Source organism: Lissotriton helveticus, chromosome 6 (assembly GCF_964261635.1).
Source record: "Lissotriton helveticus chromosome 6, aLisHel1.1, whole genome shotgun sequence".
NCBI lineage: Eukaryota > Metazoa > Chordata > Amphibia > Caudata > Salamandridae > Lissotriton > Lissotriton helveticus.
Window position 1 is genome coordinate 1,285,652,012 of NC_136067.1, and position 27,302 is coordinate 1,285,679,313.

The 27,302-nt window shown below is 51.3% G+C and overlaps 1 protein-coding gene across 1 annotated transcript in view; it reads right to left on the bottom strand.

The window, feature by feature from the left end:
• LOC144761712 (protein ELYS-like) overlaps positions 1-27,302 on the bottom strand; it is an 89,673-nt gene that overhangs the window by 34,858 nt on the left and 27,513 nt on the right. The window contains exon 2 of the mRNA XM_078646974.1: positions 13,969-14,057. Within this exon, the coding sequence (XP_078503100.1) occupies positions 13,969-14,057 (89 nt within the window). The remainder of the gene's footprint in view (positions 1-13,968; positions 14,058-27,302) is intronic.

The following is a 27,302-nucleotide window of genomic DNA, read 5'->3' on the forward strand; positions in this document are numbered from 1 at the left end:
GAAGACCGCAACCGAGAAGAAAAAAGTCAGCCAGTCCGTGGCGCTGCATAATTATGGTAGCCCTGACAGAAGCCGGGAGACGGCAGAGTCAGTGTGGGACTCAAAAAGGTCTATTCCGTCAAATGGCATGTCCTGGAGGCTGTCCCGGATGTTATCAGGGAAGCGGCTGTCACGCATCTAGGCATGACGGCGCAAAGCCACCAACCGTGCAAGGGCACGGCCCACAGAGTCCGTGGCATCCAGGGAGGCGCGTATAGTAAAATGAGCCATTTCCTTTCCGCGAAGGACAAGACGGAGGAACTCCGAGCGCAATTCCTCGAGAAGAGAAGGAAGCAAGGTAGCCACAGAGTCCCAGAATGCGGAGGACGCACGTGCAAACACGCATGTAGTGTTTAAAGGGCGGATGGCAGCACTAGAAGAAGCAAATAGCTGTCTGCCATATGCATCCAGCCACCGGGTTCCCCAGGTGGGAGGAAACAAAGGCAAAGAAGAGGAGTCTTGTAAAGCAAAATCTGCGTGAATTACCAGGCCCTGAGCAGCAGGATGGAGGGACAGACAGAGTAGATCCCCCAGGGCAGGATGGTGCCTACCTGCAATGGCCCAAGCAACCGGGGCTCCCTGAGAGAGGGCCGTGTCATTGTGCCACGCCGGACTTCCAATAGAGCACCCCAAAAGGGTAGCAAGGGTTCCACTAAAATGGGCTTGTGATTAAGCAGATCCGTTAAGAGATCGGTAATAAGGGGTAACCACAGGAGGCTGAAAGCCAAGGATAGCAGCTGCCCGGTAATGGTCCGCGCGTAGGCAGCCCTCAACTCAGTAATCACCCTAGGAGGGGACAAGAGGCCATCTGTATGAGACAGTTGGAGGCTAATTCTCCCAGTCGCCATAAAGAGCGGGGCTGGGGAACGAACCGAAGGCCATGCCACACAAGGAACATGCACCAGTGGCTCCAGACCAGGGGAAGCAACAGCATCGGAGCAAACCCAGGCATGGGCACCGGCGTTGATGAAAGGATGAGCACCGGCGGCGATGGATGTGTCGACAGTGGCGTCCGTGGGCACCGTGTCGGAGTCGACAGGACGTCGACGGCCTCCATGAGGGATGTACCCTCGATGCCGAACGGTGTCCGAGTAAGTGAGCTGGGCGTGGACTTGGACGATGAGCCCGGCTTTGGGTCCGACAGAGCCTAGCTCCAAGCTCGGCGTCATTGACCCCGCCCTCCGCTCAGGAAGCCGCACAGGGCTATGCGTTGACGGGCAGTGAGAGCCTGGCGTTGCCGGCATCGAACCCACCTCAGTCGTCCGCGCAGGAAGCCTCACAGGGTTATGCTCTGACTGACGGGGAGAGCCCGGCATCGCACCCGGCGTAGCCGGCATCGCCGTCGACGCTTCCGCCGTCCGCGCAGGAAGACGCACAGGGCTATGCGCTGACTGGCGGGGTGTGCTAGAGCGACAAGGACAGTCTGGGCCACGGCCCAACATCGTCGCCTCCGGAGTCGGTGCTCACAACCCTGGCCGGGGAAGGATCCGCCGACGAGGGCCCGGCCTGAGTCCCCTCTGCCTCTGTGGGGCCCGAAGGCGCGCCAGGGAGAGCGGGGAACTCAAAGTAGGCCTGAAGAACCCAGGAGTAGGACTCCATTTGGGCACACGTCGCTCCAACTCCTGGGAAAGGAGGATAAGGAGGAGGTGACCTCCGGGCGCCGTACGAGAGGAGTGGGCGCCAGCAGCACGCCTACGTGAGGTGGACCTCAGTGGACGCTTGTGGCTCCCCTTACCTTTTTTTGGGCGCCCGTCGCGGGAGCGGCCTCGGGAGAAAGCCCCTCTTTGGAGAGGGAAAGCGGCGACAAGAAGAAACTGGTCCGGACAGTCACGCGGCCAACAGCTTCATACTGCGTTCCCGAAGGGACTTCGGCTTCATCTGTTGACAGTCGCCGCATTGCTTGGAATTGTGGTGCACACCAAGGCACCACATGGAAATAAGGTATGGGTCAGTGCCAGACATCTGACACGCACAGGCCTCACAGGCTTTGAATCCAGAGGGCATTGCTCACTGTTCCGGTATGACACCAACGGTGTCGAGAAGGCCCAAAAGTAGGCCAGGAACTGCTGGTTTCCCGATTCCGCGCTGTGATGCGGAAAAGAAGAAAACAACGTCAGGGCTGCGCAAAATGTTCCGGACCAGTCTGATGCTTGGGGATATTCTAAGTTAATGAATCTGCGGCTAGACGTCTCTATCAGATAATCATCTTCCCAAACTGTTCCAGTCTTTTTGATTCCCTATTAGAGGGTGCGGTAGGGAAGGTGCTTTGGAACGTGGAGGCTTGGACAACCAAGCTCACAGGGGTGGGGTGTTGGGAGAGGAAAATGGGGTCGCCCGGGGCCGGTCGATGGCGTTGGGCCACGTTCCTATCCACAGGAGCTCCTGGGTTGGGCCTGGACCAGGTGCCCAAAAGAACATCAGAAAGTGTCTCATTAAAAGGCAGCAGTGGCTCCGCAGAGGTAGCCGCCGGCTGAAGCACTTCAGTCAGGCGGTGAGTCCTGACAGCCTCTGTAAGGAGTTGGAGGTGGAGTGCCTCGGCTGCCCTACACAACGCACAAGTTACTACTTGTGTAACGATATATCTGTAAGAGACATTAGTTAGTATTAGATTCCTTACCTTAGAATATCCCCAGGCGTCAGACTGGATCCGGAAATTTTTGCGTAGCAGTACCCTTGCGCGTCGGTAGGCATCGTCTGCGGCTCCGCGTCTGTCGTCGGCGCCGTGATGACGTCGTCGGAGTACTTAGACGCCGCCTCCGCGTGCTGCCGTCAGTTCTTAGACACAGCTTTTCCGTGCCAGAAACGCAGAGCCATGTTAAAAACCAACACTGGTGCCATGGAAACTAGGGCCCTGAAAGGGGATAACCCTAACCCTAGATATCGGTTCGCAGAACGGGGAGGATGGGTGGGTCGGTAAGGAATCTAATACTAACTAATGTCTCTTACAGATATATCGTTACACAAGGAGTAACTTGTGCATCTGAAAGAGACACGTTAGTATTAGATTCCTTACCTTAGAATAGATACCCCAGCAATACCAATCCCGGTGGTGGGTCTGCGAACCAATAATCACACCAGAAAGTCCTGGAGGACGGAACGGCCAAAGAAGCCATCCCTCCGCACTTGGCTGTCCAGGCAGTAGTGTCTTGCAAACGTGTGCAGCGATGCCCACGTAGCTGCCTGACAGATGTCTTGTAAGGGCACCCCCCGGCCCAGGGCAGTTGTAGTCGCCGTGGCTCGGGTGGACTGAGCCCGTAATCCAACAGGGGGCTCCTTTCTAGCCAAGGAGTAGCATGCCTGGATACACAAGATGATCCACCGGGAGATGGTCCGCTTGTGCACCGCTTTCCCCTTCTTAGCGCCCATGTAACCAACAAAGAGTTGGTCATCCACCCGGAACTGGCGTGTGCGGTCCAAGTAAAATGAGAGCGCACGTTTTCGGTCCAGACGGTGGAGCCGCTCTTCCTCTTTAGAGGGATGCGGTGGCGGGAAGAAGTTTGGCAAGGTGATAGACTGGCCGATGTGGAAGGCCGTGACAACCTTGGGCAGGAAAGATGGCTTGGTACGCAACACCACTTTGTCCGGATGGACAGAAAGGAAAGGTGGAGTACAAGAAAGGGCCTGGAGCTCACTCACTCTCCTGGCAGAGGTGATGGCAACCAGGAAAGCAGTCTTCAAAGTAAGAAGGCGAAGAGGACAGTTGTGAAGTGGCTCAAAGGGAGCGCACATCAGAAACGTAAGAACCAGGTTCAAGTCCCACTGAGGCATCACAAACGGAACAGGAGGGAATGTGTGAGTGATGCCCTTTAGAAATCTATTTACAATAGGGGACTTGAACAAAGAAGGTTGATCAGGCAGCCTTAGAAAGGCTGAAAGGGCAGAAAGGTAGCCCTTGATAGTGCCCAGAGCAGAGCCCTGCTGGGCAAGAGAAAGAAGGAAGAGAAGAACCTCAGAAAGAGGGGCAGCAAGAGGATCCACAGCCTTTGCTGTGCACCATGCCACAAATCTGTTCCACCTTCAGGCGTATACCGACTTTGTGGAGGGACGCCTGGCTGCCAGAATGACGTTACAGACTTCAGGAGGCAAGTCAAATGGCCTCAACTGTCGCCGCTCAATCTCCAAGCATGGAGGTGGAGACTGGACAGGACCGTCCCCTGCTGCTGCGACAGAAGGTCCTCCTGAAGAGGCAGACGAACCGGGGGATCGACTGACATACTGAGTAGCTCTGGATACCAGTACCTTCGAGCCCAGTCCGGAGCCACAAGGATGACTTGGGCCCGGTCGCGCTTGATCTTCTTCAGCACTCTGGGCAGAAGTGGTATAGGCGGAAAGGCGTACAGTAGACCGCAACTCCACTCGCGACGAAAAGGGTCTCCGAGCGAGTGCCGCCTTGGAAATTCCAACGCGCAGAACTGATGACATTGCGCGTTCTCTTCGGTGGCAAATAGATCTAACCAAGGCTCTCCCCATTGCTGAAAGAGGCCTTGCGCGCCACGTCCGAGTTCAGACGCCATTCGTGATCCATCATGCACCAACGGCTGAGCTCGTCCGCCCTAGCGTTCAGAGAACCCGCCAGGTGTTGAGCCACCAGGGTCACGCCCTGGCGTTCCAGCCATTGCCAGAGGCGCAGAGCCTCCTGGCAAAGGGTCCACGACCCCACCCCGCCCTGTTTGTTGCAGTACCACATGGTGGTGGTGTTGTCCGTGAACACCTGCACTACACTCCCCCGGACAGAGGGGAGGAATGCCTTCAGTGCTAGACGAATCGCCCGTAACTCGAACAGGTTGATGTGGAGTCGGGTCTCCGCCGGAGACCAGAGGCCTCTGATCTCCGCCTCTCCCATGTGGCCTCCCCAGCCCTGGAGGGATGCGTCCGTCACAACTACGTGCTCCGGTTGGGGAAGGGAGCGGGATCTGCCGCTGACCCAATCGCGGTCCGTGAGCCACCACTGCAGCTGTCTCACAGTGCCCTCCGAGATCAGGACGTGGTCGGATAGGTTGCCCTGATGCTGGGCCCACTGAAACTTCAGATCCCACTGCAGAGCCCGCATCCGCCACCTGGGGTGATGCACTAGCAGGATGCAGGAGGCCATCAGCCCCAGAAGCCGCAGCGTCAACCTGACCGAGACCCGGGATAACGGCTGAAAGATGGGAATCAGAGCCTGAATATCCCGGACCCGCTGTTCGGGTGGATAAACCCGAAACCGCGCCGAGTCGAGAACCGCTCCGATGAAAAGGAGCTTCTGAGAGGGGCACAGGTGTGACTTCGGCACATTGATGGAAAACCCCAGTTGGTGCAGGACGTCTGCCATAGTCTGGAGGTGGTGGACGACTGTCTGGGGCGAGCCCGCCTTCAACAACCAGTCGTCGAGATAGGGGAAGACTGAAACCCCTAACCTGCGCAGGTGAGCTGTGACCACCGCCACCACCTTTGTGAACACCCGTGGGGCGCTGGTAAGGCCGAAGGGGAGCACGGTATACTGAAAGTGCTCGTGGCCAACCGTGAACCGCAGGTAGCGCCGGTGGGCCGGCAGGACGGGGATGTGGAAATAAGCGTCCTGCAAGTCCAACACTACCATCCAGTCTCCTGGGTCCAGGGCAGCTAGGACCTGAGCCAGTGTCAGCATCTTGAACTTCTCCTTCCGGAGGAAGCCGTTGACGTTCCGTAGGTCCAAGATAGGGCGTAGGCCCCCTTTGCCCTTCTTGGGTACCAGAAAGTAGTGGGAGTAGCAACCACACCCTACTTTTTGGCCCAGGAACGCGCTCGATGGCCCCCTTTGCCAAGAGGGCCGTAACTTCCTCCTGCAGAAGTCGCAAAGGATCCCCCGATACACGGTGGTTCTGCGGTGGCATGGCTGGAGGAGTCGCCTCGAAGGGGAGGGAGTAGCCCCTTCGGACGATCTGCAGCACCCACCTGTCCGAAGTGACGGTGCGCCAGTGGAGGTGGTGATGGCGAACCCGCCCCCCACTGGCGTCACATGGGCCTGAAAGCACGGACTAGGAGGGTTTTGAGGCGGATAATGCGGGGGAAGGTGTGGACTGACCTCGCCGTTGTCCCCGACAGCCAGGACAGCGGTTCCCACGGCCGCCACCGCGTTGGGTATTACCCTGCGGAGCGTGGCTGGCAGCACGTGTGGGTACACCCCTTCCGTGGCCACGAAAGGAATGAAAGGCAGCCGATTGCATGCGCGGGGCCGAGAGGCCCAAGGACTTGGCCATAGCCCTGGAGTCCTTAAAGCGCTCGAGCGCATGGTCTGCCTTGTCGCCAAAGAGGCGACGGCCATCGAACGGCATGTCCATCAAGGTGTTCTGGACATCGGCCGAAAAGTTGGCGGACCTCAACCAGGCGTGGCGTCTGACCGCCACCGTCGTTGCCATCGCTCTACCCAGTGAGTCGGTGGTATCCAGCCCACACCGTATGGAATATTTGGCTGCATCCAGGCCCTCCACAAGGGCTTGGCCGAGTTTGGCCCGTACCTCCAACGGACACTCTGGCAGCACTTCCGCGACCGTATCCCACAGAGAGTGGGTGTAGCGGCCCAAGAGGCATGCGGTGTTGGAAGACCGCAGTCCCAGACTAAGGGACGAGAAGATCTTTTTGCCGTACTGCTCGTACCTCTTGGATTCCCTGTCCGGCGGCGCCGACGGGAAGGCGGTCTGGGAATTGGAGGCCTGGATGACCAGGCTCTCGGGGGTAGGGTGGGTGGACAGGAAACATGGGTCGCCCGGTGCCGGGCGGTGGCGTCTGGCCACGTTCCTATCTACGGGCGAACCCGTAGCGGGCTTGGACCAAGTGCCCAGAAGAACGTCGGTCAAGGCCTCATTAAAGGGCAGCAGAGGCTCGGCCGAGCTTGACTGCGGTTTAAGGACCTCAGTGAGGAGATTAGTCCTCACGGCCGCGACGGGGAGCTCAAGGCCCAAGGCCTTGGCAGCCCTCATCAACACCACACTGTCGGGTTGCCCCCTCCTCCGAAGCCACGGTAGGAGGGGAGACAAAACCAGTGTCTGGAGAGGTGTCCAGGCCACTGGCCTCCCCAAGGTCTCCTGCCCAGTCCTCATGAGACTGACACTCCCGGGTCAGAGGGTCCTCAGACCCCTCCCAATCCTCTTCATCACGCATCTCCTGAAACTCAGGGTTCTCAACTAATGGGTCCTGCTCATAGAAGTGAAACTCCCCAAACGACGTCTGGAGCGGCGTCCATCGGGCCGTCCCGATGTCGGAACAGGAATGAAGGGGGCATCGGGGACGGCGCCGCCCGAGGACGGAGCCGGAGGCGACACCTGATGGTCCGACGCCGGGGAGGTCGTAAGGTCCACCGGCGACGATCCAGATCCCGAAGAAGGTCTAGCGGCGTCCCGCGGCCGGAAGGCGCCGGGACAACTGGACCCCGCGGCTCCGGGCCCAAAGGTGCCGGCGGCGTCGGGATGTCGGGATAGCGGGAACCTGCGGCGCCGGGCCCGAAGGCATCGGCGGGGCCGAAACCCCCGACCCGCTAGGGGCCCCAGACCGGTCCGCTGGGCCGAAGGCGCCGCGGAGCCCGTCGGAGGAGAGAGTTTCCTCATGGCCATGAGGAAGCGCTCGATCTCCTCCTGCGTCGCGTGTAGCCCAGGGACCGGAGGGCGTGGAGCTGTATGCGGCGCCCGCGACTCCGACGGAGCCGCGTGGGTGGTGTCACCCGAACCCCCGGCCGCATCGCGCGAGCGTCGGGGGGAGTCTGCAGAGCGATGACGCCTCTTGGACTTCTTGTGCTTCTTACCGGACGACGACTTCGACCCGGAGGAGTGCGGCCTACTCTCGGAGCTGTGGTGGCTCCGAGCCCGCGACCTGTCCCTCGACCTCCTGTGGGACCGAGACCTCTCGCGGCGCAGGACCGGAGCAGGCCTTATCGTCGTGATCGACGCCTAGACAAGTTAAACACAGGTGGTGAGGATCCGTGACCGACATCAGGCGGTCGCAATCCTCGCAGTGCTTAAAGCCGGGCATCCCTACGGCACCAATCGGAGTCGGAAAGACTTCGAGAAATGATCAAAAATCGATCAAAAAGTTAGACAAAAAGTGACTAGGTTACTGCTTTTTCCAGATCTGCGCTTGCTGGCGCGGAAAAAAGAAAAACTGACGTCAGCACGCGGAGGTGGCGTCTCAGTACTCTGACGACGTCATCACGGCGCCCACGACGCCGACGACGGACGCGGAGCCGCAGACGACGCCTACCGACGCGCAAGGGTACTGCTACGCAAAAATTTCCGGATCCAGTCTGACGCCTGGGGATATTCTAAGGTAAGGAATCTAATACTAACGTGTCTCTTTCAGATACCACTGCATAACTTGCACCCTCCTCCGTAGCCACGGTAGGAGGAGTGAGCATGCCAATGTCAGGAGAGGTGTCAATACCACTGTCATCCCCCAGTTCCTCTGCCCAGTCCGGGTCATACTCACACTGAGCTGTGTGAGGGTCCTCAGACCCCTCCCTTCCTCCTAAGGCTGATGAACAGGCCTAAAATAAGGAGGCAAGACATAGGGATAGAAATCCCCCGTACCGGCTCTGTGTCCACATCTGGGCTGAGACTGGGGGAGACGTCATCCGGTGCCACGGGCGATGTCGGAGGTGGTGCCGGTGGGGTCGACGTCGGTGGAAGTGTCACGAGGTCAACCAGCATCGACCGGGATCCAGGCCTGGATCCTTGGGGGGCCTGCGGTGCCATGGCCGAATCGGACAACGATGCCGGAGCTGCCGACAGTTAAGGGGGAGGACCCCCCAGTCGGGCCTGCAGGCCAGCCTGCCCAAAGAGGCGAGCCATGGCAACCAGAAATTCCTGCAGCTGGGCCGTAGTCGCTGACGGACACAGGAAGGGTGGGTAGGCCGACGGCAACACTGGAGGCTCTGCTGGAGCCGCGGGGGAGGCACCACTTGGAGAAGTATTACTGGATTGAAAACGCGGTGCCTGTAATCATGTGGCAGTCACGATTTAGTCATTGTAATCGTCATGGGCACATTTGTCGAACATTTTTTTTTCACTTTTAGATTAATTAGTTCAGGGTGCTGAGTTTAGTAACTTCCACAGATAAGTCTGTTTGGTGTGTATAATGAAGGTGTATGAAGCCACATTAGTATTTCGTTAGGACTGAATTTGCTCTTGTGTTATGTCATTTCTAGAGACCCCTGATGAAGGGTCATCTTCGACCCGAAATGCACTGGGCACTGATAAAGTGTTTGGATTCCATTATACAAATGAAGGATGATTCAATGTAAAGAAATGAAAAAATATCAATAAATTGTTGATGGAATCAGAAGAAAACTTCACCAAAGTGTCATTTGTGATTAGAAGGTCATATAACATTTTTAATGAGAAACTAGCCAGTTTCAAAGATAAGGTACACTCATCAAGCAGGGATTGGTTTTCCAAACCTGATACTTGTGATACAATACGTTTTGCAGCACTGACAGACACAGTGCCAACGATGGAGTAGCACAAACTTTAACCATGGGAGAAAAGATAGGAGAAAAATTTAATTGATAACACAGTACTACTTATTTAGTAGACCCCACCTGAAACTCATGAGTGGTGGAGGTTTATCAGGTCCAATCCGCTCCACTGCCCATTGGTTTAGGGCACAAGGGGTACTCTTTAAAAAAAATAAAAAAATAAAACCCCATAATTCCATGGATTGTGTTTAAGAACAGAGCTCTTAACACCATGAGAGCCAACTAGAATCAAGACAACAGAGAAGGCCCTAGCTGGTATGCTTGCAATCACGAATACACCATCAACGCTATCTACTTGAAAAGCAACACTTTGTGGGTAAAGCAGAACGAGCTAGCTTGGTACCATGTTTGACATTGTGAACACGGCATTTAGGCAGAAGTGAGCTGCCTCTGCTTTTTTCAATAAAACCTCCCTGCATCTGGGTAAGAGGATGGGGTGGAGAGAGCAGGTGCAAAAAATCAACCTCCAACCTGAGGGCAAGGCTGGGCTATACAACTCCCGCTCCCTTAAGCAAAGTGAGAGGGAGAGAAATATTCACACTATACCCTTGGGTTGAGTTGGGATAGGAGAGATTCAAAACAAAAAACTGCTTACTCTTAGGCAAGGGAAGCAGGACCCTGTAGACCCCCACCCCCCCGTCCTGGCCGAGAGGTGTAGCAGGAGCTAACACATCTTGCCTTTGGTCAAGATAGGGGTTGGGGGATGGTAAGAATCAAATACTGGCATGTAGGTCACTTTACCATGTCCTTAACCTCCCGTGGGCAAAGTGGCTGGTCGAACACAATCCTTCTCAGCAGCTTGGCAATGCTAGGTATGAATATGTTCACCCCCTGACAAACGAGTTACTTACCTTTGGTAACGATGTATCTGGTAGAGACGATTCTAGTCGCAGATTCCTTCATGTAGAACTATTCCCAGGCGTGAGACTGGATCTGGAAACTTTTTGCCACAGCATCCCTGCACGCCGGGGGCAAGGCGAGTCCACCCATGCGTCGTCCGCGTAAGTGACATTAGCGAGGTCACATAAGCCCCACCCCGGCGTGCCTACGTCAGTTTTCGCGAAGCCACCAGGCAAAACTGTGGGAGTAAGGGAACAGTGTGCGAAGAGTAGACAAAAGAGAATGGAGGCAAGTGCACCATAAGGAACAGCGCAACACTGCAGCATCCAAAGGCAGAATAAAGAACAGAGCCGAGCCAGAGCAGCCACCCTGCCAGTATGTAAACAGCCTGCACCTCCCCTCCCCTCCTTCCTGCCCGGATAGAAACAGGGAACATATGTAAAAAGTCATGATACCTGCAGCAGGCCAACAACCCACACCCAGAAACAGGCAAGGGGACCCAGCCCCGAGACAGACAGGAACAACCAAACTCCAAGCCACCCCAGCACAGAGGGCAACCATCCCCCAAGGAAACAAAGGCAAGGCATGGCTTGATGACCCCAACATAGGGGTCAGCAGAGGGGCAGGACCGCTAGCAGCAAGAGGGTGGGATGGGAGGGCAGAGAGTGAAGACAACCCCCCCAACCCTGGATCAGCCACAGTAGCGGGGCACAGGAGCACTATAACCCCACCCTCCGGTGAACCAAAGAGGAGGAAGAAACAGCAACAAGACGGAGCAACCTTTGGATGGTGGAGTCCGCCGGGGCATGGAATAGCAGGCTGCCATCAAACAGAAGATCAATCAGCCACTCCCGAATGTTTTCAGGGAACACGTCGTCCCGAAGCCAAGCAGGGCGAGGGAGGGCGACTGAGTAAGCCATGGCCCAGCACCTCTGAGATGTCCAGAGCGGAGCAGAGAACAAAACGTCGCTAGCTCCCGGCCATCCAACGCATAATGCCATAAGTCCATGTGAACAGTCTCCTGGGAAGCTGTGGACCCCAAGGACTCAGCAGAGTCCCACAAACAAGAGGAGGCCCTAGCCAACACACATAAGGTCTTAAGGACCCGCAGGGCAGCGCTGGTCGAGGCAAACATGTTGCGCCCCCAAGAGTCCAGCCAGCGGGCCTCCCGGGATGGCGGAGGCAACAGCAGCAGCAAGGAAGGAAAAGCAGTCCGCAAAAGTGGACTTGAGGCAGAGGGATGGAGGGAAAGACATGCCTGGTCATGAGGCGCTGGAAGGTGCCGGTGCAGAAGGTGTTGGTGCACCGGAGCCCCTGAGGCGGGGCGCCTCCAAGCCCCCATCAGGGAGGAAAGGAGCAAACCCTCAAAGGGAATCTACAGCTCCCTCCCACCAGAGCCCTGGTGGAGAACCTCCAAGAGATGGTCCGTCGGGAAATGAGCTACCAGGTCACCCATGCGCAGGATACCCACAGCCATGGCACTGCGTGAGCGAAGGCCGCACCCGCCTCCGTAGGGCCCCGCGGTGGAGACAGCAGCTCCTCCGTGGGCAACGGCAGGAAACGAACGACGCAGACTCTACCTCCGGCGAAGCAGCCGCCTGCGTGGAGGAACGAGAGGGACCTGGGGAGTGAATCGAAGCCCTCCACCAGCCTCGTCCCAGGATGTGACTGAGGTGGCCCGGTGACCTATGCGGCGGCGCGTAAGGGACGATTCAACCTCCGACGAGGCCGCCGTCTGGAGGGGGGGGGGGAGGGGTCCCTGCCCAACCTTGACTCAGAGCGGGACAAGGAGGGCCCACTGAGCCCTGTGGCGCCGCCCGGACCAGCAGGTGCCGGCGCCGTGGCGGTGTCAGCTCAGCCGTGGACAAGGCCTCCGCCTCCCCAGAGAGCCGAGCAGGGCTCGGGGATGCGACCCGAGCCCTGGCGGCCTCCCGCGACACCACAGGGACTCCTGCTGGAGTTTGCGGCGAAGCAGAAGCGCCGTGGTCCAAAGGAGGGGCCCCTGAGGAGCCGCACCCCAACAGCACCTCATCCTCCAAGCCTGGATCTGAACCAGTCGGCGCCGGGGCCGGAGCCACCACCGGCGCCGCGGAGGGCCCCGCGCAAGGCAAGGGGTCCGCCGACACCCCAGGAGGGGAAGGAGGAGGAGACGTCAGCGAGGCCTGAAAAGCCGATGCGTATGTCTCCATCTGGACTCTTGACGCCCACTCACCGGGAAACGTTGGATAGGAGGACGACACACACAGGGCCGCATCACCCGCGGAGAGCCCACGGCCCGACAGGCCGAACACCAGAAGCCAACCTGGAGAGACGCGCTGAGATTAGTTTCATCCGGCGCTCCTGCCGCGATTTCAGATTCAACTGCTGGCATGCCTCACAATCAGTGGTGCCGGGATCTTCCCCCAAACACCACATGCAAATGAGGTGAGGGTCCGTCGCCTACATAAGACGCCCACACGCCATGCAGGTCTTGAAGCCCAAAGGCATTCGCACACTGTTCCACCAAAAATAGATACAATGAGATAAGAAAAAAGTGCCCCAAAACAGGCCCGAGCAAGACTGGATCCGCTTTGCACATGGAAAAGGAAAAAACTGACTTAGGGCGCTGGGGTGGGGCTTATGTGACCTCGCTGATGTCACGTACGCGGAGGACGGCTGGGCGGAGTCGAGTGGTGTCGCCCCGCACCCGGCGCACAAGGATGCTGTGGCAACAAGTTTCCGGATCCAGTCTCCCGTCTGGGGATAATTCTATGTGAAGCAATCTGCGGCTAGTAGTCTCTATCAAATCCTGGGGTAAAGCAAGGGTGTATTACCCTTGTTTAGCCTTTAAATCCAAGCACCCCAGAAGGCCGTTTTCATTTTTTTTAATCTCTCTCCAGATGCTCCCAGAGACTGGGGAGACGCACCGGAGCGGATGTACCTGAGCGGGTCGTTCCGAAGCACATCTACTTCTGCACAAATAATGAATTAAGCAATGTGCTGCAATTTAGCCAAGCTGAAATCTCTAAGAAGGCGTCGTTCATTTGCCTTCTTAGCCCCGTCCCTGTGGAACTCTCTTCCTCTTCGAAAGGAATCTAACCATCTTACGTTCCGCAGGGATCTTAAAACCTGGCTTTTCAATCAATAAACGAGTCTGCTAGCACACTCCCTTTGCCTTTGGTTTAGCGCCGGGAAACCTTCGGGTAGCTGCGCGCTTTATAAGATTAAATATAAATAAATAAATATAAATCCTTCGTAACACATTGTGGGATTTTCTAGCACATTACAGCTTTTTGGAAATAGGCATTGCGGTTGCTCATTTTTAAAGAGAGTGGCAATGTCTGCAACCAATAAATGAAATATACATAACCCACACATGCCTAAGGGTGACTAAGATTTTTGCTTATGCTTTCCAAACTGCTCAGCGAAGAACACCAAGACCTGTTATACATAGAGCTATATCCTGGCAGGATTATGTGAAGGAAGTGTCAATGACAATATATAAAGATACTTTCCAAGGACTTAAAACATGCTCTGTCTTGCTTTGTGGACGTATAAATTGCTTAAGAGAATACAATGAATTATTTAAAAAAACAAATCTAACCAAAATAATGTGACATGCCTACCTGCCGCCTTTTGTTTTGGATTTGGGTGGCCTGCCTCTTCTCTTAACAGCCGGCTCATCGGAAACCTCTGTTTCCTGAATGAGTATATCCTACAGAAGAAAAAAATAAAATAATTAATTCAACATAATTCAAGTCAATGAAAAACAGACACTATCATGTGTGTAATGTAATGTCTAGAGTCTTACCAATATGGCGATTCAGTGACCTTTCTATTAGGTCTCACCTGAGCCAGCACATGCGCTGCTCTGGCAAGACATTTAGTAGCAGTGTCAAAAGTGCTACCTTGCCGGCCACCAGCTTGCCACTTTATCCCGTTGCGCGCGCGCACCACTCACGTTTTTTTAATATTTCATTTTTGGGAGCACAGAGCGCGTCATTGCGATCGCAATCGCTTTCACTGTGATCGCGTTACTTTTACGGTCACGCAGCCAATGCTTGTTTAATATATTGATGAGTTTACCTTACAAATGAGTCAAAATGCCATTTTAAAGCAAGTGGTACATTGGCTAGTGCATTTAAACAGGAGAATGTTCAAACCGTTAAGTAAATGTTTTGCCCTGCATGTTATAATTGTGAGTACAACCGAGCAAGCCTTACAGAGGGTAAGGACTGTCCCTAGGCACTCTTAAATGCACAAAAGTGCGTGGTTGAATGTATACTAGTACTCCAGAGGTGATTAGAATGATGAACAAGTTACTTACCTTTGGTAACGATATATCTGTAAGAAACAGTAGTTTGTGGAAAAGTAAATTTTGTTATGTTCTATGTCCCTACGTGTCATCCATCATATGTTATGTGTGCATGACCAATATGCATATGTTATTCCCCATGTCCGATTAATGACGCAATTACAGTTGTGTCCACCTCTAGTATGCTAGTTTCCAGTCCTCGTGAATACTACGAATATCAGGCCTATGTAAAGCTACGTTGCCACGTTTCTCAGTGTGCACGTTATTTTATTATCAAGCCCCCGTTTCTAGGCCTCAGAAGGGCCTGGACACCAGATTCAGCTCCTGTCTCCGGAAGCCTCGCTGAGGAGCGATCCAGCCCCCACCTGTATCCTCGACCCTTCACTTACTTCCTGCCTCGCAGTGCCCGGTCCAGCCTGGCTCTGCCTCTGAGTCTGCCAAAAGTATGTTATAGTTCCAGTTATCAGTTTAGTCCTCCTTCCCTGCATTCCTAAAGCTACTGAATCGCATCAATAGTTTCCGTCATTGTCTAGCCTTCACGTCTCCACGTTAGAGAAATACTGCATTTAATGGTCATTTAATATTCTTCAACACGCACTACATGTAGAATAATGCATGGTCCAGTCTTAGAATCAAGTTAGCCTTTCCCCTCCTGACTTCTAGTTTATATCAACATGTTCTCTAAACATCAGATACTAGATACTGTTTAGGTACATGTCGCTCCGACCCTCCAGACTTTAGTCTCTGCTCCTAGCACAGAGTTCATAGCCCCCAGCTTCTCCTAGTGATACGTCATTGCCAGTTTGCGCGCACCACCAGGTTAGAGGTCCCGGCTCCTTAGGTAGCCCCCTCCATGGTTTCCGCCCCATTCATGACATATCCTGTTACGTCTGCATCACATGTCTATGTATACGCCCAGTTACACCTCTTTTTACCCTTATCTTTCGCGACTGCTACGCGTCACGCCTTCTGCTCCACCCACTGCTACGCCTACTGCAATGTAATGCTATGTGTTTGCGTTATGTATATATGCTCATGTATTGTTATTAAAAGTCAGCGCGCTCATCCCAGACCGAGCCCCAGCAGCTGCTGGGCCCTGCCATCCTATTCCTATGCAGGTTGTCCTGTTCCTGTCCTTATGCTGTATTAAACCTGCAAAACTCCTACTACCTCGAATCTTGACTCTTATTTATTGAGCTATCTGTTATGATATATGTCTAGTCAAAAATAGGGTATTATTTATTTATTTACCACATAATGGCGCCCGAACAGGGACTTGCCCTTTCCCCACGCGTCGGTGAAGCCACGCCGACCCCCTGACCCTCTGCAGTCGTGACGGAACTCTTCTGCGCAGTGGCAGATATTTCTGCTCAAGTATCCCTCAGGCCCACGGAGGAGACGGAGGAGGCGGTCCAGCATCCAGACGAGACGGTGGAGGAACGCGGCGAGTCCCGACCAGAGCCCAAGCCAAGAGTCCAAGGTCCGAGGTATCCGGAGGTCCACCCGTAACTGAAGTCCGAAGTCCGAAGTTCGTCGTCATCGTCGTAGCAGTGTAGTCCAGTCCGAGGCCTTCCGTTCTTGCTGCCCGGTGAGTACCGTTACTGGGGTGGTATCTAGACAGGGTCAATTTAAATTGACTCTGGTCTGTGGGTTGGTGGTACACAGTCCCACAAACGAAGTGTCCACTTCGGTGGATGCGGGTCCTGACGTGTCTCTTTAAGAGACCGGTAAGTTTCGTACTGTTTCAGCAGTGCATCTAGTTTCTGTTCTAGTCAGTTCTGTTCTCGAGAAATTTCAAGTGTTCTGTTCTCAGTATTTCCAGGTAGTATTCTGTTCGAACTGTTATTTTTAAATGTTTTTCATGTATTTCAATGTCGTGGTATGAATGGGGATTAAGTATCGTGTTTATTGTGTATTGTATTGTGTCTAGATTACAGTCCAGTCATGCCCATATTTTCCAAGTTACGTCAGTTAAAAACTAGAAAGGGTCTGCTGGAAGCAGCAGTTCCCGTCCCGCCCAGGGACAGTCCAGGTCACTTTATGTATCAGAAACATGGCATAAGTGCCATATTGTATCTAGATTTATGGGTAGAGTATACCAAGCAGTTAGAAGAAAAGTATAGATGGCCCGTATCGGGTACATGGGATGCCGAATGCATCATGCGAGTAGAAGAAGCATTATGGAAAAAGAAAGCCAGACAATCACAGAAAGATGCCATTGAGTTATGGCGCAAAGAAGCTCATAAAAGAACCGAAAAAGAAATCAGAAAGTCAGAACTAAGTAGAGAATCCCAAGAACGAGCCCAAGAAAAAGAATTAATCGAGATAGGTGAACAAGTCAAAACTGAACAGAAAGACAGACAGAGGAATGCCCTTATTAAGGGTATGTATCCTCTTCTTGCCGAGGGCTTGCCAAAAGCGACCCCGGAGGCATCCAGTAATTTCCCGCCACCGTTAGTTCCGACCAAGCTACGTCACAAACCGACCGCAGCTGATATTTTTATTTCGTCCTATTTGGGCGACACAGTCCCTGAATATGCAAATCCTGTCCGCGCTCCGCCAGTCCCTGTAAATCAGGTAATTCCTACTCCCCCAGACACCGGGGTGCCCTTAACAGCCCCCCCGGGTCAGCCCGCCATACAAGTCCAGCCCACGTTACAATTACCCACCATGCCAGGACGAAAAGCATCAGTCGACGATTCTAGTCTAGGGGCCGCAGGAGGAGGTCTTCCTCAAACCCCGCCGCCATACAAGCGTTTATCAGCACTCGAATTACATGCTCAAGCATCACAGCGTACTCCCAAAAGTAATAAGTCTGTTGCAGAGATCAGGCAAACCCTTGGCGAATGTGTCTATGACCCAGTTCCAGGCGAGTTTAATATGGTTTTATATTCCGTACGCGTAAGGAGAGTGACCGAGTATCTAGTCACCCTACCCAATATGAAAGAAGATCTAGACAGAATATATCGTTTCATCCGTACAGGGGATGATCCAGAAAGTATTAGGGATGCCATGTCTCAAAGGAAAGCTGAGATCCAGCGTATGATATTAAAGTTTTTAATTAACTGTCTAATAAGAGAACAAGATTATCCGTCTAAAGACCCGGAAGAAATGAAAACTCTAACAAAGTGGAGTGATAATATAGCCGAAGGAAAGCACAATACCATTGGTGCCATGGAAAGTATGTACAAGAAAATCCGTAGAGAGATAATAAAGATACACGAACAGCGTAAAGCAGCACAAGTAAGCGAGAAAGAAAGTACCTCTGATCCTGAAGAGGAAGAGGACGAGAATACCGCCAGAATAGCGTATGTAGGAAAATCTAGATTTCCAGATCGCCATTTACGTCTAGAACACAAGTCAATTTCCCATCATTCAGCACCAGAACAAGGTTCCCTAGAACAAGTATTCCAAGCTACCGATCACATTCTGAAATCACGAATCGGTTATAGTGAGTTAAGTACCATGCATGAACAAGAAATAGTTCGGTCAGCAGTCCGATGGATTACTGATTCTACCACTTTTCCAGACGAAATAGTGGCACAAATGTTTCTGAAAATGCCCCCAGCCGAGCAGCGACTGGTGGGTATGTATATGATTCAGCACCTCATTACTCTGTATGAGGGTCAACATTCTGATCCAGGCCCGTTACATGATATCCTGAACGAGTTACTCCAGTATAGATGGAGAGGTCTAGGTACCGATTTAATTAGTGTCATTCTAGAACAGCGCCACAAATATAGAACGTTTCTGAACCCGCATTTTGTTCATGTCTCACCCCCAGAAGGTAAACCATTTTACATGGAAAGACAGAACCCGTTACGAGAAGTGCATCCAGTTAAGTCAGAGGAGCGGGTGGCGAAATGCAGCGAGTGTTTGTATACACTCCGATCACAAAGATGGAACTTCTAGAGATGAAGAAATTAATTCCCTGTCATGACAAAGATCCAGCAGGGTACCATAGAGAATTAAAAGATATGCTCCGTATGGGAGAATACACTTACCCAGATATCATTAAAATGTTAAAGGTCCTGTTGCCCGCCGGGGTGTATGAAAAGCTAAAGGAAAAAGAATGGGAGGTGGGAGAGAAAAAGATAGATTGGACAGTTCTAGAAGCTGAAGACAAGGCACGTGTACCAGGTACCGGTCTAGGAGAGAAATGTAAAGAATTACCAGAATTATTGATTCAAGTTTTACCCAGACTATTAACAACGAAAAAAGAAGACTGGGATGCAATCTCAGCCTGTAAACAGAAACAAGATGAAGATATTAGTGATTTTTATTCTAGATTTGAAAAATGTTTCAGTATCAACAGTGGTCTCAAGACAAGTAGTGAGTCGTACCCTCACCTTTTCGTTACTAAATTAGTCGAGAATTCAAGTCCACCAATTAAAAACCGAGTTCTGAAAGTCGAAAGTACCTGGCAAGCTAATACTCCGTCCCAGATGCTCCAGATGCTCCAGTACCACCAGAATAGAATCAGAGAAGAGCAAGAACACGAAAGAAAACGTATGAAAGACACGAAAATGAAAGTACTAGTTGCACAATCTGTTCCTCAAGACAGTCAGAAGAGGGGTCCGAATCAAACCAGTCATCCTGCAGCTCCCGTTAAAGGGAATTGCAATTATTGTAAACAGCCAGGTCATTTCATAAACGAGTGTGCAGTCCTGAAACACAACATAGCTACCGGTAAGACTAAAGAAAGACCACGTCCGCCTAGACAAGAACAAGTTTCACAGATTCCTCAGCCACAGAATGCACCACAGACAGTTACCGCGCCGCAGCCTATTGCGGCAACACAGCACGTTACATCGCAGATGTACCAGTATGCACAGTCTGAATATCCAGAGTATCAGCAGTATTCATGAAACAGCCTAGAGAGGGAGGTAGGCTTGCCTCTCATCGAGATACCTGTAGATCAAGAAGGTCCCTATGTTCACAGTCAAGTATTAGGGAAAGACAGAAAGTTTTTGATTGATACAGGGGCAAGTAGGACCACAATTAGTCACGCCGAAGTTCCAGGGGCTCCGCTCTCAGGCTCTAGAAATGTTTCCCTTGGATTTTCAGGAAAGCCTATCGTAAATGAGATTTCAAAGCCAGTTACTCTAGAAGTAGGTCCATTGTCCCGCACTACTGATCTGTTACTTACTAAGTCATGTCCAGAAAATCTGTTAGGCATTAAGACATTGAAAGAGTTAGGTGCAGTTATATGTTGTTCCCCCGAGGGAATACGATTGTTCCTACGTGACTTTAAGGGTCACTATGTATTACGAGATTTTGATTCAAGACTGTCTAATGTCCCGCAGCATTTATGGGCGCAAGGTCCAACTGATGTAGGTTATATGCAAATCACACCCCATCGTGTGACTCTCAAACCAGGTGTAGTGTTACCACGAATCAGACAGTATAGATTGCCACCTGAGGCTGTAGCAGCCTTATCCAAAATTATAGACGAGCTCATCGCTCAAGGAGTAGTTGTAGAAACTGACTCCAATGTATGTAATTCTCCGATCATTCCAGTCATGAAACGTACTGATCCAAATGCACCCCCAGTATATCGATTAGTGATCGACCTACGAGAGCTTAATAAATGTATTATTCCTCAGTACCCAGTTGTCCCAGACATCTCTTCCCTATTAACAGCCATTGATTCCGAAGCCACGTTCTTTACAGTAATCGACCTCAAGAATGCATTTTTTAGTGTCCCAATTCATCCAGACAGCCAGTTCCTTTTCGGATTTTGTTTAAATGGAAGGAGCTATATGTTTACACGAGCTCCTCAAGGTTTCACAGAAAGTCCTAGTATTTACAGTCAAGCACTTAAGAGACAACTAGACAACATTCACATGCCAACTGAAACTGCCCTGCTCCAGTATGTCGATGATCTACTGATCACAGCCCGTTCCGAACGTGACTGCGAGCGAGCGTCACTGACGGTTCTGTATTTCCTAGCCGAGATGGGGCACAAGGTGTCCCCTTCGAAGCTTCAATTCTGTGTCCAGCAAGTGGTATACTTAGGACACTTGCTGTCCAAGAGGGGTAGGCAGTTGACACCAGACCGTATCCAGTTAATAGCGAGTCTACCTCAGCCCAAGACCCAGAAGGAGGTACGTGCTTTTATCGGCCTTACTTCTTACTGCAGACAATGGATTCCTCAGTATGCGTTTCTAGCCAAGCCACTGATACAGTTAACGACACAGGAGGCAGCCGTATCGACTGTCCTCCCTTGGACATCTGAACATACACTTAGTTTCAACGAGTTAAAGAAAGCTTTATGCCAAGCTCCAGTTCTAGCTACACCTAACTACAGTAAGCCTTTTACACTTTTCGTCACAGAACGTGAAGGTACAGCATTATCTGTTCTCACACAAGATCAAGCAGGACAATACAAGCCGTGTGCTTATTTTTCGAGCACATTAGATCCAGTCGCCCAGGCTTTGCCTGCGTGCCTCAAGTCAGTTGCAGCCACAGCACTAGCTATCAGACAAAGTGATTCCATAGTCTTAGGACATACCTTGACAGTACAAGTTCCACATTCCGTGGAAGTTCTTTTAAATAGAACACAAACACAGCACTTGACAATTGCACGTTTAACGGGTTATGAATTGACACTGTTCCAGCCACACATAGAAATCAGACGCTGCAACACCCTGAACCCTGCTACACTGTTACCATCAGCTAATTCAAATTCTGCCGCACACAATTGTGTGGAAGTAGTTAACATTACGACAAAGCCAAGACAAGACCTGACAGACATTCCGTTACTAGATCCCGACCTGACACTTTATGTGGATGGTTCATGTATGAGAACTAGTACAGGAGAACTAGTCGCCGCGTATGCAGTGACTACTGACACTGAAGTTATTGAAACACACCGTATTGACACCCTGTCCGCTCAAGCAGCAGAGCTAGTTGCTCTGACACAAGCCTGTAAACACGCCAAGAACTTGAAAGTTAACGTTTACACAGATTCACGCTACGCATTCGGAGTTGTACACGACTTTGGAGTGCTCTGGCAGGAGAGAGGTTTCATGACTTCTCATGGAACCAAGATTCAGCATGGTCTCCTTATTCAAGCTCTGTTAGATGCAATACATTTACCGACATCCATTGCCATCATGAAGTGCAAGGCACACACGAAAGTCACTGACATTATTTCCCAGGGTAACGATCTAGCAGATCGCACAGCCAAGCTTACAGCACAGACTCCAGACATTCCAGTTAACATGACACATACTCCAGATCCAATTACATGCATGACAGTTAAGGACCCTACACAAGATGTCATAGATATCCAGTTACATGCTACTCCCGAAGAAATCAAGAAATGGTCTGAACAAGGAGGGGTCCAGACAGATCAAGGATGGGTAACGAAGGGTAGAACCACATGGTTTCTCCCCGACTCTATGGTTCAAGTCATCATTAATACCGCACATAGTCCAGCACATTTAGGAGAAAAAGCAATGTTAGACAGTATCCAGAACATTTGGTTCAACAAGCATTTACGAGCTGCAGCCAAGCAGAAAGTCCGTACCTGTATGATATGTTGTCAGTTTAATCCAGGTAAAAGTGTCCCGGTGGAACAAGGTGGTTTCCAGCCTCCTGACCACCCTTTTGAGGTCCTCCAGATGGATTATATTCAGATGGAGCGATGTCGAGGTTTCAAGTATGTTCTTGTAGTTGTATGCGCTTTGTCCAGATGGACAGAAGCATATCCAGTCCCAGATTACACAGCCGCGACCACTGCCAAGCAGTTGGTTCGTGAGTTTTTCCCTCGATATGGACTCCCTAGAGTCGTATATTCTGATAACGGTCAGCCATTCTCATCTGAGTTGATGAAGCACGTTTCCCTGTTGTTAGGGTACCAGTGGAAGTTTCATTGTGTACGCCATCCTGAAGCAGCTGGTCTCGTCGAGAGACATAATCAGACTCTGAAAATCCGAATTGCCAAAATATGTAAAGAGAAAGGTGTGGACTGGCTAGTAGCTCTGCCAGTTGCTTTGTTTTATATGCGCATGGTCGCACATTCCAGATCAGGTCTGTCCCCGTATGAGGTCGTATTCGGCCACCCCCCTAACATGTGGGGTACTCCTAGACCCCGAAGTATTACTGATGTTTCATGTAATATGCTGACAGATTACCTAGCTTCCTTGATGTCTGCCCTCAACTCATGTCGTTCACAGGTTGCCGCCGCATTTCCAGACAATACCGAGGTGGCCCCGCATGAAATCGTTCCAGGTTCAATGGTCCTCGTACGTAACTTCGACAGATCAAGTCCGCTGGAGCCACGTTGGAAGGAGCCCCGTCAGGTCCTCCTCACCACCCGTACAGCCGTGAAATTGGAAGGACGCCGCGGCTGGGTACACCTTTCGCACGTCAAGAAATTCTACGGATTAAAGCCGGTCTCCAAGAACATTTCCCAGGATTTAAAAACTTGTCAAAACATTGTTCCTAAGGACTGTCCCGCAAATGACATTGACACAACCCCTCCCCTGTTAGAGAAAACTCCGCAGCAGGAGTATAAGCAAAAGCTACGGTCTAGTAAAATAAGTCAGTCAGTTTGATTGTCTAAGTCCTCCCCTAGGTGAAACGGTTAGACTGTTTCTGACATGTATAAAATAGACCCCCATAGTGAGAGAGTTAGTCAAAACTCAATCCGATGTATCGTTTTTCTATGTTTCATATTGTTTTCCAGCCTTATGATTTCCTGCACCAGTTATGCATTTTACCTGTGTTTCCCAGTTTCACATGTAAATAAGTCTGCTAATGCTACAGTAGAGCACACGTTTAGTGATCTGCCTCCTCACGAGCTGTCCTACCGCCTCGCTATGCGTAATAACTCATTTATCCGTATGTTACATTACTCACACCAGACCAGCAATGCCACTAATTGTTGGGTGTGTGGTCGACTCCCCCCTTTCCAGACATCGAAAGGAGTTCTGCCACTCTTTCCTTATCCTTTTTCACATAATGGTTCGTGTGGAGCATGGTCCACGTTAACGTCATCCTCAACAGATATGTCTTTTCTTAACAGTGCATGTTTCCCAGACAAGCATGGTCTCCCCCACAGAACAGGTTTAGATCTAGAAAATGAAGTGTACAATTTAGGTAACTATTCGTCGAACTTTATGGTCCTGAATGTTCAGTCTGATACTACTCCAGACTCACCTGCTATTTCAGTACTACCAGTCAAAGGCGAATTATGTGTCCGAAATAAGGGTTCCGTACATGTAGGACATAGTGATTGTACTACTATTGTCAAGTATAGTGACAGTGGGAAATCTATTTTTAAAGCTTCACGTCATTCTTATTTTGTTTGTGGTCAAACTGCATATGTTCGTCTGCCCCTCGATTGGGAGGGAACCTGTTACATTGCCTTCCTACTGCCACCTGTTTTTTTAGCCCCACCTGACTACCATAGGAATTCCTACCTAGTACATACTAGACACAAGAGAAATCTCCCGATTGTCGACTATACTGAAACTGCTGCAGAGCAATTCATTGATATTGATAAAGGTGTTTTCCCTTATTTAGGCACAGTTGTAAATAGTAAGCTAATTCGTAGGTTAACAAGAACCCTTGAAGCTGTAGTAGATGAGACTGCCTCCGCTCTAGGTAACTTAACCGAAGAGCAATCCTTTATGAGAATTGTTGTGCTCCAGAATCGTCTCGTCCTTGACGTCATATTGGCCGATAGGGGCGGGGCTTGTAGAGTCATCGGATCTAGTTGCTGCATTTTCATTCCAAATAACGCGCCGTCTGTTTATTCAGCTATAACCAGACTCCATAAAATTGCCCATCTGATACACCAAGATCCAGGCACCTGGACATGGTCCGGTTGGTTCTGGAATATAATTTCCGCATGGGGATGGAAAATATTGTCCTTCCTAGGTATCGCAGTAGCGATCATATTCAGCTGCTGCCTCTGTATACAATGTGGCCCTGCGATTTGCGGCATTTGTGCTACCTCTTGTATTCCTAGTCCCAAGCCCCGTTCTAAATCCCGTTCCAGGATAATTCGAGACGAGCAAATGATACTGTATGAAATGATAGATGGTATCATGAATATTGATGTTTCCTGATGGAAACGTAGTGACAAGGAGGGAATGTGGAAAAGTAAATTTTGTTATGTTCTATGTCCCTACGTGTCATCCATCATATGTTATGTGTGCATGACCAATATGCATATGTTATTCCCCATGTCCGATTAATGACGCAATTACAGTTGTGTCCACCTCTAGTATGCTAGTTTCCAGTCCTCGTGAATACTACGAATATCAGGCCTATGTAAAGCTACGTTGCCACGTTTCTCAGTGTGCACGTTATTTTATTATCAAGCCCCCGTTTCTAGGCCTCAGAAGGGCCTGGACACCAGATTCAGCTCCTGTCTCCGGAAGCCTCGCTGAGGAGCGATCCAGCCCCCACCTGTATCCTCGACCCTTCACTTACTTCCTGCCTCGCAGTGCCCGGTCCAGCCTGGCTCTGCCTCTGAGTCTGCCAAAAGTATGTTATAGTTCCAGTTATCAGTTTAGTCCTCCTTCCCTGCATTCCTAAAGCTACTGAATCGCATCAATAGTTTCCGTCATTGTCTAGCCTTCACGTCTCCACGTTAGAGAAATACTGCATTTAATGGTCATTTAATATTCTTCAACACGCACTACATGTAGAATAATGCATGGTCCAGTCTTAGAATCAAGTTAGCCTTTCCCCTCCTGACTTCTAGTTTATATCAACATGTTCTCTAAACATCAGATACTAGATACTGTTTAGGTACATGTCGCTCCGACCCTCCAGACTTTAGTCTCTGCTCCTAGCACAGAGTTCATAGCCCCCAGCTTCTCCTAGTGATACGTCATTGCCAGTTTGCGCGCACCACCAGGTTAGAGGTCCCGGCTCCTTAGGTAGCCCCCTCCATGGTTTCCGCCCCATTCATGACATATCCTGTTAAGTCTGCATCACATGTCTATGTATACGCCCAGTTACACCTCTTTTTACCCTTATCTTTCGCGACTGCTACGCGTCACGCCTTCTGCTCCACCCACTGCTACGCCTACTGCAATGTAATGCTATGTGTTTGCGTTATGTATATATGCTCATGTATTGTTATTAAAAGTCAGCGCGCTCATCCCAGACCGAGCCCCAGCAGCTGCTGGGCCCTGCCATCCTATTCCTATGCAGGTTGTCCTGTTCCTGTCCTTATGCTGTATTAAACCTGCAAAACTCCTACTACCTCGAATCTTGACTCTTATTTATTGAGCTATCTGTTATGATATATGTCTAGTCAAAAATAGGGTATTATTTATTTATTTACCACAAGTTAGTATTAGATTCCTCACCTTAGAATATCCCCAGGCGTCAGTCTGGATCCGGAAACTTTTACGTAGCAGTACCCCTGCGCGTCGGTAGGCGTCGTCTGCAGGCGTCCCCTGCGGCTCCGCGTCCGTCGTCGGCGTCGTGATGACGTCGCCGGAGTATATAGACGCCGCCTCCGCGCGATGACGTCAGTTCTTTGTACATAGCTTTTCCGCGCCAGAACACGCAGAGCCATGCGAGAACCAACACTGGTGCCATTTGAAACAAGGGTCCTGAAAGGGATGTCCTTAACCCTAGGTATCAGTTCGCAGAACGGGGAGGATGGGTGGGGCGGTAAGGAATCTAATACTAACTACTGTTTCTTACAGATATATCGTTACCGAAGGTAAGTAACTTGTTCATCTGAAAGAAACAGGTTAGTATTAGATTCCTCACCTTAGAATAGATACCCCAGCAATACCAACCCCGGTGGTGGGTCTGCGAACCAATACAATCCTACACCAGAAAGTCCTGGAGGACCGAACGGCCAAAGAAGCCATCCCTCCGGACTTGACTGTCCAGGCAGTAGTGCCTCGCAAAGGTGTGCAGCGAGGCCCACGTAGCCGCCTGGCAAATGTCCTGCAAAGGGACTCCCCGGCCCAGGGCAGTAGTAGCCGCCGTGGCCCGAGTGGAATGGGCCCTCAGCCCAACAGGAGGCTCCTTCCGAGCCAAAGAGTAGCACGCTTTGATGCACAGAACAACCCACCGAGAGATGGTCCGTTTATGTACCACCCGTCCTTTCTTCGCACCCACGTAGCCAACAAACAGTTGGTCATCCACCCAGAACTGGCATGTGCGATCCATATAAAATGAAAGCGCACGTTTTGGGTCCAGACGATGGAGCCGCTCTTCATCCTTTGAAGGATGCGGAGGCGGGAAGAAGGAGGGTAAGGTGATGGACTGCCCGATGTGAAAAGCAGAGACTACTTTGGGCAGGAAAGAAGGTCTAGTTCTCAGAACCACCTTGTCTGGATGAATTGACATGAAAGGAGGTTTGACAGAAAGAGCCTGGAGCTCACTCACCCTCCTGGCAGAGGTGATGGCAACCAGGAAGGCCGTCTTTAAAGTCGGGAGACGGAGAGGACAGGAATGAAGTGGCTCAAAGGGAGCGCACATCAAGAAAATCAGAACCAGGTTCAAGTCCCACTGAGGCATCACGAACGGAACAGGTGGATACATGTGCGTGATGCCCTTCAAGAATCTTGTTACAATAGGGGACCTGAACAAAGAAGGTTGATCAGGCAGCCTTAGAAAGGCCGAAAGGGCAGAAAGGTAGCCCTTGATAGTGCCCAG